General features: G+C 55.3%; 1 protein-coding gene across 4 annotated transcripts in view; it reads left to right on the forward strand.

Moving 5' to 3' along the window:
- Window positions 1-13,653, forward strand: part of LOC131584098 (protocadherin alpha-C2-like) — a 105,816-nt gene that overhangs the window by 5,641 nt on the left and 86,522 nt on the right. Inside the window, exon 1 of one of the 4 annotated variants that reach the window (XM_058848868.1) lies at window positions 44-5,748. The exons of 1 other annotated variant lie outside the window; for it this stretch is intronic. In XM_058848868.1, coding sequence (XP_058704851.1) covers window positions 3,232-5,748 — 2,517 coding nt within the window. In that variant the 5' untranslated portion in view covers window positions 44-3,231. Of the gene's footprint in view, window positions 1-43; window positions 5,749-8,448; window positions 12,710-13,653 lie in introns of those variants that run through there. 2 more of the 4 variants (XM_058848866.1, XM_058848872.1) reach the window with 2 other exon arrangements.

Consider the following 13,653-nt stretch of genomic DNA (forward strand, 5'->3'; position numbering starts at 1 on the left):
CTCCGCCCCCGCAGTCTGAGGGCGATGGGTGCTTAAGTGTGTTAATTGCACCTCGATTTGTGCTGCCTTGTCCTTGTAGGGATTCTCGCAGTAACCCCTTGGGTAGCACCTGGAATTTTGCTGCTGTGGATAGCAATTGTTCTGCCCTAGATTTTAATGGTTCCTGACTGCAATAGAGCAATAATTTCCTATCATGCTCTCATATAGCATTCCGTGATGCTTCGAAGTTTCAGTTTTGGAGACAGTGCTCCTGCTTTCTGGTTGTGTAGGTTTTCCCTGAGTTTGCTAAATGTGTGCATGATAAGCTGTGCTGGTGACTGTCCTACAGGTGTTGTGTATCTCATCATTACCTTTGCTGGCTGCTGACCGTGGTGGTATCACTTGTAGTTTCTTCTCTGGCCTCATGTTCTGTCATTTGTCATCCAGAAGAGATTCAAGGCAAGGTGACCATTAGGACTTCTGTCCTTAAGTCATTATGGAAACCAGGAAGGGTTTGGGGCCTTGTCATGTTTTGTTTCCCACCCAGTATTTGTCAGCTGTAGTTATAATTTGCTCTCCTGTCTGGACAAGTGGTTTGGTGGCCACTGACATTCTTTTGGTATGTTTTTTTCAACATTTACATTCGGGACATTGTTACAAGATCCTTGTAAATCCTCATCTGAACAATGATTACAACGAAAAAATCTTCCGACCAATTTCTTGTACCCAGTACACAGGCACTGGATTGGTGTGTTCATCACCGTGTTGCTTGGTCTCTCTCAGCACGACATCAATGTCCATTGCCATGAGAGCCGTCCTGCCCATGACTGCTGCAGTAAATATTGATCTCAGGTGTCTGTACCAGAGCTCAAGGTACAGCTGCAGAGTTTGCCAGACCATGTATGTGATGCCATCTGTGTGGATTTCAGAGTGCTCTCTTTGCTGGGCAGGGTAAGCAAAAGTGTAATTGACCTCTGAGATAGGAATGGAAATTGTGCCTTGTCACAGAGGTGAATGTGGCAGTGACACTGAGTAGGCCCTGGCCATGTCCTGGTGTGAGAGGTGACCTTGAGCACTGCGTAGCCTCCTCTGAGGGAACCTGCAATCATTTGTAAGACAATGTGTGATATCAAAGGAGGACAGGAATGGGAATTGCATTCTTTTCTGGACAATAATTGTTTTGGGCTGGGGAATGGAGGATGCTTAGAGGAAAGCAGGAGGCAGGATGGGCCCAGAGTATTTCTGCCCAGGATCCTTTTCCAAGTTCCAAGTGTCTGGTGTTGCAGACCTCCTGTATCTTGAGCTACTAGATGGTATTGAAATGGCCACAGAGTCCTTTGGGGTTATGAATATCTCCCATCAGAGACAGTTCCTTGTGCTGTCTCTGGCCTGACACAGGGAATGTGTTGGAAAAGAATTGGTAACATTCAGACTGATGAACATTTTTGCTGCCGCTTTGGGAAAGTTGTTGCGGGAAGCAGCACTACAAACTGCTTTCCATGTGTATTGTAGGGCATTTGTTCCAGCTTCCACAGCTCTTAGTGTGAAGGCATCTGTGGTGCTCTTCAGAGAGGATTTTTAATGGCAGTTGAGGGGGTGGGTGTAATCTAGTTGTGTTTTTCTTCCCCTACATGTTCTCCTGCATGATCAGTTTGGGTGGAGGTGGTGTGTCCTGTTATCACACAGGGCTCATTCTGGTGTCTGGATGGACACTCCAAAGCTCCACATCTACAGAGCAGCCCAGCTCTGGTGTCCTATTCTTGAAATTCTCTCACCCAGTTAACTTTTAGAGTTCACTTGTGCTTTTGGTGTGACCTCTTGAAGAAGGAGATAAATGGGAATTGGAATCAGTATTGTTCACGACTCTAATCACAGAACCTTTAAGAACTCGGTTTGTATCAGCTACTGCTGAAAAAACTCAAAGCATCCTGGCATGAGGGAAAAGTCAAAGAGTCACAGAATGGATTTTCAGCGTTTTATGTATTCTTTTTGCCAGGTATGGAGGCGTGGGGGAATTGAATAAGTCTTGGGGAGGGAATAGGGAGTGTCTGCTTAACTGTGGGGATCCCAGTTCACAGGGTGTAGATACAGGGTTACAGTAGAATATCGTGAGGAGGATCCCAGCACACAGTGCTGCTCTTCTGGAATCCCAGCAGGGTGTCCAGAAGTTCTGCATAACTGGGGGTACTGTTGTTCCTTCTGGTATTGCTGCTTGTAAACACATCTGCCCTGTGTGCCTTTAATTATAAAATACGTGGCTTTGATGTGGAATATTGTTTGTCAATGAGAAGCTTTTTGAAATTTGGATCATGCTGCCATGCTTTCTCTGAACATTTCCTTGAAGTCAGAAGGAAAGAGGAAGGAGAGCTTTTTCCAAGGAATGTGTCCCAACACCATGTCAAGAATGTTGAACAGACGGTAAGACAATTCCCTTCCTGGTAAGGGAAAAGTGAACAGAGGATGGAAATGGAAGAAAATTGAAAGGAAGCAGAGTGCAATGAAGGAAAGAAAGGTGGATCTAGAGAAAGAGAAGGAAAGAAGAAAGTAGTAGAAAAAGAGTGAAAGAGACAAAGTATAAATCAATTTACTGTTATGTCACCGACATTGCCACTATACACAAAAAGACAACAAAGGAAAGAAATAAGGAAGGAAAAGTGGAAGGGGAAGAAAACCAGAAAGATGCTACAAAAGAATGGCCCAGGGAGGTAATTACGAATGGAAGATGGCAAAGAGAAGAAATTTATAAACAGGATTACTCACGGACGTTGCCTCAAATCGGTGGCTGGAGCTGGTTGTCAAAAGCCTCTGCCTCGGTAGAATACTGCATTCAAGTGCTGATGCCACGAAATTTGAGTTGGTGAATCCAAAAACTTTTCTTTGCAGTGCGGTGCCGGAGGTGACTGGAGGAATAGCAGAAGGGGTAAAGAAGAGAGCAGCTGCAAAGATCCAAGGGAAAAAATACCAAAGGAGCACTGTAAGAAGAGACGGCAGAGAAGATCATTACGGAGCGGAGGCGCGGGCGCTGTGTGTGAGCGTGTGGGGCGGCGGAGCAGCGCACGGTGTCGCTGCAGGCTCAGGAACGGCGTGTGGGCGGCTCCGCCCCGGTGCGGCGGAGAGCCCGGCTGTGAGCGCGGGGGGGCGGCGCGGGCCGGGCAGCAGAGCCGCTGCGTCCGGGCGGCGGCGGGGAGCCGTGCGGGGCCCGTGCCGGGGCCGGCAGGCAGAGCGGCGGCGGCGGCGGCGGCGGCGGCAGGGATGGGCGAGCGGCGGTGCGCGTTGGTGCGGGTGCTGGTGCTGCAGGCGGCCTGGGCGGTGTCGGGCGGGCAGGTGCGCTACTCGGTGCCGGAGGAAGCGAAGGCCGGGACGGTGCTGGGCCGTCTGGCGCAGGACCTGGGCCTGGAGGCGGGCGAGGCGGAGGCGCGGCGGCTGCGGCTGGTGGCGCAGGGCCGGCGGGCGAGCGTGGGGGTGAGCGGGGCGAGCGGCGCGCTGGTGCTGAGCTCGCGGCTGGACCGGGAGGAGCTGTGCGGCAAGAGCGCGCCGTGCGCGCTGCGCCTGGAGGTGCTGGTGGAGCGGCCGCTGCGCGTGTTCCATGTGGAGCTGGAGGTCACCGACATCAACGACAATGCCCCCGTCTTCCCCGCTGCCAGCAGAAACCTCAGCATCGCGGAGCTGACCACTCTGCCGGGGACTCGTTTCCCTCTGGAGGGCGCGTCAGATGCGGATATCGGAGCGAACGCTCAGCTCACCTATACACTCAGTCCCAGCGAGCATTTTAGCTTGGAAGTAAAATCCAAAGACGAAAATAAAATCTCTATACTACTTGTATTAGCAAAATCTCTGGACCGGGAGACAATTCCCGTTCACCGGTTGGTGTTGACAGCGAGTGACGGGGGCCGGCCGTCTCTGACAGGCACCATGGAGCTGGTGATCACGGTGCTGGACGCAAATGACAACGCACCCCAGTTCAACCAGTCGGTTTATAAAGTGCAGCTGCCGGAAAATACACCTCCGGGAACTCTGTTTTTCCAGCTAACAGCGACAGACAAAGATGAGGGAACAAATAGAGAAATATATTATTCTTTTAGTGACACGATTTCTTCCAAAATTCAGGATCTTTTCAGAATTGACGAAAAGTCCGGGGAAATGTGGACTGCTGGCAAACTGGATTTCGAGGACATTCAGTCATATGACCTGGAGATCGAAGCGAGAGATAGAGGGACACCCCCCTTATCGGGTCATTGCAGCGTGGTGCTGGAGGTGCTGGATGTGAACGACAACGCGCCGGAGGTGTGGGTGACGTCGCTGTCGGTGCCGGTGCCGGAGGACGCGTCGTTGGGGACGGTGGTGGCCCTGCTGAGCGTGTCGGACCGGGACTCGGGGGCGAACGGTCGTGTGAGGTGCTGGGTGTGGCCGGCGTCGCCGTTCGGTCTGGAGGCGACGTTCGCGGGCTCGTACTCGCTGGTGCTGCGCGAGGCGCTGGACCGGGAGCGGGTGTCGGAGTACGAGGTGGAGGTGCGTGCGGAGGACGGCGGGGCGCCGCCGCTGCGCGCCAGCCGCGGGCTGCGGGTGCCGGTGTCGGACGTGAACGACAACGCGCCGGCGTTCGCGCAGGCCGTGTACACGGTGCTGGCGCGGGAGAACAACGCGGCGGGCGCGGAGCTGGCGCGGCTGTGGGCGCGGGACCCGGACGAGGCGGGCAACGGGCGCGTGAGCTACTCGGTGTGGGAGGGCGGCGCGGCGGCGGTGTCGGCGTCGGGGGCGGCGGGCGGCGGGTGGCGGCCGGCGTCGAGCTACGTGTCGGTGGACGCGGAGAGCGGGCGCGTGTGGGCGCTGCAGCCCTTGGACTACGAGGAGCTGCAGGTGCTGCAGTTCGAGGTGCGCGCGGTGGACGCGGGGGAGCCGCCGCTGTGCGGCAACGCCACGGTGCAGCTGTTCGTGCTGGACGAGAACGACAACGCTCCGGCGCTGCTGCCGCCCGCGGGCTCGGCAGCGGAGGCGGGCGGCGTGGCGGGCGAGGCGGCGGAGCTGGGGGCGGCGGCGGCGGCGGGGGCGGTGTCGGGCTCGGGCACGCTGTGGGCGTGGGCGGCGTGGGGGGCGCCGGCGGGGAAGGTGGTGGCGAAGATCCGCGCCGTGGACGCCGACTCGGGCTACAACGCGTGGCTGCGCTACGAGCTGTGGGAGCCGCGGGGCAAGGGCCCGTTCCGCGTGGGGCTCTACAGCGGCGAGGTGAGCACGGCGCGGGCGCTGGACGAGGCGGACGGCCCTCGCCAGAGGCTGCTGATCGTCGTGCGCGACCACGGCGAGCCGGCGCGCTCGGCCACGGCCACGCTCAGCGTGTCGCTGGTGGAGGCGGCCGAGGCGGCGCTGGCCGCGGGATCCTCCTCGTCTTTGTCGTCTTTGTCATTGTCGCGGGCGGCGGGTGCGGGCGCGGAGCTGGGTCCCGGGGCGGCGAGCGCGGCGACGAACGTGTGGCTGGTGGTGGCGATCTGCGCCGTGTCGAGCCTGTTCCTGCTGGCCGTGGTGCTGTACGGGGCGTCGCGCTGGGCGCCGCGGGCGGCCGTGCTGTCGGGGCCCGGGCCCACGACGCTGGTGTGCGCCAGCGAAGTGGGCAGCTGGTCGTACTCGCAGCGCCACAGCCGCAGCCTGTGCGTGGCGGACGGCGCGGGCAAGAGCGACCTCATGGTTTTCAGCCCCAACTTCCCTCCGCCGCCGCCGCCGCCTGGCCCCGGGGCCAAGGACACGCAGCCGGAGCCGTCCGCTCTCCTCGACACGGTCAGTGGCACTGCCTTGCTCGGTTCTCGCTCTTTCATCCGATGCCTCTTTTCTCCTCTGCGCGTTCCTCCTGCTCCCTGGGGAGTTCTTTCTTGTAGCGAGGCTCCATCCCCGTAGCCTGACGGCAGGGGGTGTTTAAGGATATTAAAGGAACATTTCCATCTTTGGCCCCGTCCTTCCCTGATTTTGTAGTTTTTGGTGTGTGGAATCAGTAATAGCCTATTATGTCTCCCCGGAGCTCTTGCCATCTGCAGCTGAGTCTTGGTGTGCTGGGCAGGTTTTGTAACCTAGAATGAAATCACTCCTATTGAAGTGAGAGGTGCCTCGAGGTGCCAGCTTTGGGAGCAACTTACTAATTTTTCTGTATGAAGGGTTTCAATGTCAGGTTGATGCAGGAACACAAGACAAGCCGTGGTGGTGACTGTCCCCCAGTCACTTTGTACTGACTTAATGCCTTTGCTGGCTCCTGACCATCTTGGTGTTAGGTCTGGATTATTATTGAAAACTGTTCTCTTTCATTGTCCTTGCCATAGATGTGACACAAAATTACACTTGGGACTTCAAATTTTTTGCTCCCTGTGGAAACAACAATTCTGCATTTAGGTTCTATCATCAGAGTCATTAAGAAAGTAGGAAAGGCAGTAAGAACTTTCACTATCATCTTTTTCCTTGTGTAATTTTTCCTTCCTGTAAAGGGAAGTAATGGAATAAGCGTGCTTATTAAAGTGAGTGTGGCAGTGACAGAGAAAGGCCCAGATATTTCCTGATATGACCTTGAACAGAGGGAAGACTTGCCCAAGGAAGATGGGATTCATTGGGAAGGCCATGGCTGTATATTATGACAAGAGTGAGTGATGATGTGGTTGTCGTGAGAACTCATGTCCCCGAGTGAGCAATGAAGGATAACTAGAGAAAGCTGTGAGGCAGGATGGGCACAAAGTGCTTCTGCCTGGGATCCTTTGCAAGGCTCTGGGGTTCTGGAGTTGGAGGTCTTGTTGATTTTGAGATACTGTGTGGTGTTGAAATGGCCAAAATGTCCTTTGAGGTTATGAAGTTTTCCCAAAACAGAAAGAGATTTATGCTGATACATCGTTACTGTTCAAAATGTGCTGGTAAGAAGAAGCACAATACTGAATATTGTTTGATGAACCATGTACCTTTTATTTTGAGAAGGCATTGTGGGAGGGTAGGACTTCAGCTTGCTGGAGTCCTTGTGTAGGGGTGGACATCTATAGTAGCTTCCTCAGCTGTTGATTTTGCCTTGATGGTTCCTTGCTGCTTCTCAAGTGGGATTTGCAAGAGGATGTGATGAAGAGGAAGGTATAATCTGTGTGTGCCACATTTCTCCAACTTGAGCACTTGCAGGATCAGCCTCATAGAAATGCAGTGTCCCCTTGTCATGCTCAACCCTGATACCTGCACAACCACACTAAACCTTCCAGAGCAGCCCAGCTCTGATGCTATCACAGAAATTCTCCCCCACAGTTTATTTTGTGACTGTGCTTGTGCTTCAGCAAAAGCTGCAGGTTTGGTTCTCTCAAAACAAAATTAATCTGAACCAGGATCAGAGCTGTCACTCTGATCACAGAATTTTAAACAACATCTCTAATGTGTACCTTTGTGGTGTTTCCATCTGAGATTTCTGAAAAAGCACAGAACATTGAGGGTGAATTTTATGGAGCCTGACAGACATTCTGTGGCTTTGCATCCCTTCATAAGTTCTTTGTGCCGATTGTTAGGGAAGGTGGGGATGTGCAAAGGCCTGGCTCATGCTCAGAGTGGGCTTTCTTGCTGAGGCAAGCAGTTTTGGTGGGGCAGCTTGGCTGCTGCTGCTGTAATCCTCCAAGTGGCAGAGAGTATTGCTTGGTCAAGGGGAGGGTGACTTTGAGTGGGGAAGTTTCTTCACTGAGGGAATGGAGATGCTGTGTAGCATAAGCACCATCACCAGGGAAGAAAAAAGAAAAGCTCCAGCTGCTTAGCTGGAGATTCATTTCGCAGAGCTTGGTATAGAGGATTCCCCTGGAAAACCTCGTGAAGATACCTGTCACTCAGGGTTGCTTTTCTGGGATCCTCTCAGGTCCTTCTGAAGTCCTGTGTATCCTCGGTATTCTCCATGCTCTTCCTGACAGATATGAGGACATCTACCATACACAACTCGGATCACTTGCTTTGGAAAATATGGTGTTGGTGAAACAGAGCTTTTCCAAATTTCAGTCTTGCTTGGTCAGCCTTCCTTGAAACTCTCCTTGTTTACATCTCTGCCCTTGTCTTGACGTAGATTTGAAAAGGTTTTGTCCATAACCATGAACTTTCCAGACCTGGCATTTTGGTATGGTGGAATGGGACCTTCTAATTTTCTTCTCTCCTTTCACCAAAAAATTCCATGTTTTATATTTTTTTCTTCTTTTGCATTCACAATGTGTTGGTAACAGTGGATGAAATGCAGGCTGTTGAATTTTGGCAGCTGTCAGGTAGCAGAGTTTCCAGCAGCTGAGCATTGGTATGAGGGATGGATTATCCAGTCTTCTAAGCTGAGGTTGACGTTGAGAGAATGTCCTTAGATTTGCAGGGTCCCTCCTATTTCCCATGCGATAAAAGTGCATGAAGAAGCATTGTGCTCTGTTCAGTGATTTAGAGGCTTCTGCAGAATGTGGGTCATTTCTCCCTATTCATCTTCCCCAGAAATCTCTGATAACATTAAAAAAAATATGCCTCAGAATCAATTCTGTCACTTGAAAGTAAATATTTTCTGAAGAAGGAGACAGGGATGCTTCAGGTAAGTTGCTGCTACCTAAAGAAGATGAGTCTGAAAAACAGTTGTGCCTTTATATGTCTTTAGTCATGTTATCGTCATTTTGGATTGACCAAATGTGCCTGAATTTGGACTTGGACTAGATGATCATTATGGGTGCCTTCCAGTCTGGAAAGTTCTGATTCCTTTGCTGGATCAGCAGAGCACCACTGCCTCCTCCCATTCCTATCTTGCTGCTTCCAGACACAGTATGAGCAAATAATAGGAAGCACAGACGAAGAAGAGACCCTAACACATTTCTCAGAGTGGATATGTTGAGAGTCGGGGGTGTGTTCTCGGAGAAAATGACACAGATAAAATGACTTTATTGCCTTTACTCTGTGGATCAGGCTATGCAAGGCATTCCACGGGGAGAAACGCCCCTGGGGATGGATGTTCTTGCTCTGTGTTTCTGACTGTGCTGGCCTGCTTGAAACACGAAGCTGGAAATTTACATTCATCATGAAGCTGGCAAATGAGGCCTGAAGAATAGTTCTTCATCGAGGTACATGAAGAGTGTTTGGGAGCTGTGGTTGCTCCATAGATTTTCAGCATTCAAGAAGGATTGGTGTGCTGGGCCATGATGGGTTTGAGTCCCTGAAGAAGATTCCCCTGGGTTGTTTGTGCTAATGTCAAATTACCAAGGGATTTGGCCTGTGTTTCAGAGGGCTGTGAATTCTCTCCCTTAAGAGGATGGGCCTGAAGAGTGTGGTTTCCTTGCAGAAGGTGAGGTGAAGGAGTACTTTGTCTGTCTGGCATAGACTTGAAGTGAGCATGAAGTTTGTTCCTTGAGTGGAGAGATGGAAGACAACAATGGAGAGGAATGAGAATTGTTACCAATGGCGTGTTCGTGCTTCATGGGGACGGTGATGTAATCACATGGAAAAATACATTGATCACAGAAATGGAGAAGAAACAAAGAGAGAAGAGAGTATGTGTGTGCATGAGGACAGTGAAGAAGGGAAGGAGGACAAGTTTACTGATATGTCACAGATACTGTCACTGTACACATAAAGGGAGGAGAGCAAGAAAGGAGGACATAAAAGGAATGAGAGAAGAGAAAGAAAGACAGAAGGTGCTATGAAGGAATGACACAGGAAGGTAATTAAGAATAGAAGATGACGAGGAAAACAACAGCAAAGGAGATGAGCAGTACGCAACGACCTTACCTTTAATGGCTGGGAGAAGCTGGTCTTCAATAGACTCCACCTTAATTAGAATATTCAGCGATCCGATCCTACTGCAACGTAAGTCGCGTTCGTGGATTTGGCTTGGTTTTTCTGCTGTCTGGCTCCGGAGGCTTCTTGGGAGTTACGAGAAGAGGTAAAGAAGAGGGAACAGAAAGTCTAACATGAAGGACGAGAACGGTTGGAAGAGAAAAAGCAGAGGAAATGGCGATGACAGAGCGGAGGCTCCGGCGCTGTGTGTGAGCGTGTGAGGCGGCGGAGCAGCGCACGGTGTCGCTGCAGGCTCAGGAACGGCGTGTGGGCGGCTCCGCCCCGGTGCGGCGGAGAGCCCGGCTGTGAGCGCGGGGGGGCGGCGCGGGCCGGGCAGCAGAGCCGCTGCGTCCGGGCGGCGGCGGGGAGCCGTGCGGGGCCCGTGCCGGGGCCGGCAGGCAGAGCGGCGGCGGCGGCGGCGGCGGCGGCAGGGATGGGCGAGCGGCGGTGCGCGTTGGTGCGGGTGCTGGTGCTGCAGGCGGCCTGGGCGGTGTCGGGCGGGCAGGTGCGCTACTCGGTGCCGGAGGAAGCGAAGGCCGGGACGGTGCTGGGCCGTCTGGCGCAGGACCTGGGCCTGGAGGCGGGCGAGGCGGAGGCGCGGCGGCTGCGGCTGGTGGCGCAGGGCCGGCGGGCGAGCGTGGAGGTGAGCGGGGCGAGCGGCGCGCTGGTGCTGAGCTCGCGGCTGGACCGGGAGGAGCTGTGCGGCAAGAGCGCGCCGTGCGCGCTGCGCCTGGAGGTGCTGGTGGAGCGGCCGCTGCGCGTGTTCCATGTGGAGCTGGAGGTCACCGACATCAACGACAATGCCCCCGTCTTCCCCGCCGCCCGAAAAAACCTCAGTTTGTCGGAGAACTCCCCTCCTGGGTTTCGTATCCCACTGGAGGGCGCGTCAGATGCGGATATCGGAGCGAATGCCCAGCTCACCTACACTCTCAGTCCCAGCGAGCATTTTACACTCGATGTTAAATCGTCTGATGAAAACAGGAAGTCTCTGTTTCTGGTGCTCGCAAAGCCTTTAGACCGGGAGACGATTCCCGTTCACCGGTTGGTGCTGACAGCGAGTGACGGGGGCCGGCCGTCTCTGACAGGGACAATGGAGCTGGTGATTTCGGTGCTGGATGCGAATGACAACGCGCCTCAATTCAACCAGTCGGTGTATAAAGTGCAGCTACCGGAGAATGCTACAGAGGGGACACTTGTAGTGCGTGTGAATGCCACGGATCCGGACGAAGGAAGCAATAAAGAGTTTTTTTATAGCATCTTGAGGTCAAGTCCCATCGGTAATAAAGAACTCTTTACCATTGACACCAAGACGGGCGAGGTCAGACTCATGGGTGCCCTGGATTTCGAAAACGTCCGTTTACACGAATTGCAAATCGAAGCGACAGATAAAGGGACACCCCCGCTGTCAGGTCACTGCAGCGTGGAGCTGGAGGTGCTGGACGTGAACGACAACGCGCCGGAGGTGTGGGTGACGTCGCTGTCGGTGCCGGTGTCGGAGGACGCGTCGTTGGGGACGGTGGTGGCCCTGCTGAGCGTGTCGGACCGAGACTCGGGGGCGAACGGTCGTGTGCGGTGCTGGGTGTGGCCGGCGTCGCCGTTCGGTCTGGAGGCGACGTTCGCGGGCTCGTACTCGCTGGTGCTGCGCGAGGCGCTGGACCGGGAGCGGGTGTCGGAGTACGAGGTGGAGGTGCGTGCGGAGGACGGCGGGGCGCCGCCGCTGCGCGCCAGCCGCGGGCTGCGGGTGCCGGTGTCGGACGTGAACGACAACGCGCCGGCGTTCGCGCAGGCCGTGTACACGGTGCTGGCGCGGGAGAACAACGCGGCGGGCGCGGAGCTGGCGCGGCTGTGGGCGCGGGACCCGGACGAGGCGGGCAACGGGCGCGTGAGCTACTCGGTGTGGGAGGGCGGCGCGGCGGCGGTGTCGGCGTCGGGGGCGGCGGGCGGCGGGTGGCGGCCGGCGTCGAGCTACGTGTCGGTGGACGCGGAGAGCGGGCGCGTGTGGGCGCTGCAGCCCTTGGACTACGAGGAGCTGCAGGTGCTGCAGTTCGAGGTGCGCGCGGTGGACGCGGGGGAGCCGCCGCTGTGCGGCAACGCCACGGTGCAGCTGTTCGTGCTGGACGAGAACGACAACGCTCCGGCGCTGCTGCCGCCCGCGGGCTCGGCAGCGGAGGCGGGCGGCGTGGCGGGCGAGGCGGCGGAGCTGGGGGCGGCGGCGGCGGCGGGGGCGGTGTCGGGCTCGGGCACGCTGTGGGCGTGGGCGGCGTGGGGGGCGCCGGCGGGGCAGGTGGTGGCGAAGATCCGCGCCGTGGACGCCGACTCGGGCTACAACGCGTGGCTGCGCTACGAGCTGTGGGAGCCGCGGGGCAAGGGCCCGTTCCGCGTGGGGCTCTACAGCGGCGAGGTGAGCACGGCGCGGGCGCTGGACGAGGCGGACGGCCCTCGCCAGAGGCTGCTGATCGTCGTGCGCGACCACGGCGAGCCGGCGCGCTCGGCCACGGCCACGCTCAGCGTGTCGCTGGTGGAGGCGGCCGAGGCGGCGCTGGCTGCGGGATCTTCGTCGTCTTTGTCGTCTTTGTCGTCTTTGTCGTTGTCGCGGGCGGCGGGTGCGGGCGCGGAGCTGGGTCCCGGGGCGGCGAGCGCGGCGACGAACGTGTGGCTGGTGGTGGCGATCTGCGCCGTGTCGAGCCTGTTCCTGCTGGCCGTGGTGCTGTACGGGGCGTCGCGCTGGGCGCCGCGGGCGGCCGTGCTGTCGGGGCCCGGGCCCACGACGCTGGTGTGCGCCAGCGAAGTGGGCAGCTGGTCGTACTCGCAGCGCCACAGCCGCAGCCTGTGCGTGGCGGACGGCGCGGGCAAGAGCGACCTCATGGTTTTTAGCCCCAACTTCCCTCCGCCGCCGCCGCCTGGCCCCGCGGCCAAGGACACGCAGCCGGAGCCGTCCGCTCTCCTCGACACGGTCAGTGGCACTGCCTTTCTCGCTCTGCCCCCTCTTACCCTTCCCCTTGACAGTTTCTGTCTGGAGCCGGACTCCGCCCTCCTCACGCAGGGGCGGTCCGTGGTCCATCGTCGTTTACCCTTTGACTGCCGGTTTCATTATCCCTCTTCTTCATGCTCTGTAATGTGTTACATCACAGCAGGTTTTTTTATGCCACTCTGGTCTCTGTTCCACTTACCGTGCTTAGAAGGGGAGCACTGAAAAATATTTAAATTTTGGTGTGCTCTGTGTAAAGTTGAATGACATACAGCATGTTTGTCTTGCAGCGTCTCGTGAGTCTTGCCTTTTTTGATGGCACTGAGAATAGTGGTCATATATGTGTCACTTTCTTCTCTATTCTATAATTTTATAGCCTTCAGTGGCTGTTTCAGAATCAGTCAGAGTCTGTGTTGAAACAACATCTTTCTCTTGTCCACTCAGCCTTGTAGTTCCCTTCATGGAAAATATTTTGCCAGTTTCCTACCTAGGTCTTCAGAGTCGTCAACTCTTTCTGCAGTTCCTTTCAGCAGAGCTGTATTTGATCTGTGCTCCGTAGGATGATATCTCCTGTAATCTTTGGTACATCACTGTCCGTGAATTTCTGAGATCCCCTCATGAGTTATTAAATGGAACAATTCTTGGTAAAGGTCTCTGCCCAGCTGCAGTGATTACCTTATCTTGTTGGTGTTATCAGGTCTGGTTTTCTTCCATCTGTGCTGTTAATCACAACTCTGAGTGCCTCTTTCAGTCTTTAATTTTGAATGGAGCATCTTCATTTGCCCACATTTCCCTGTCTTACAGGTGGGGAAGTTCTAAAGAATTTCTTGCTTTTGACTGCTCTAAGTTGTTGGTTTCCAGTCTTTTCTTACTCAGAAGTCTGTGCTCCTTTTTGATTCACCTCTGAAACAGAATCCATATAGAATGTT

The sequence above is a fragment of the Poecile atricapillus genome, chromosome 13 (genome assembly GCF_030490865.1).
Source record: "Poecile atricapillus isolate bPoeAtr1 chromosome 13, bPoeAtr1.hap1, whole genome shotgun sequence".
Taxonomy (NCBI): Eukaryota; Metazoa; Chordata; class Aves; order Passeriformes; family Paridae; genus Poecile; species Poecile atricapillus.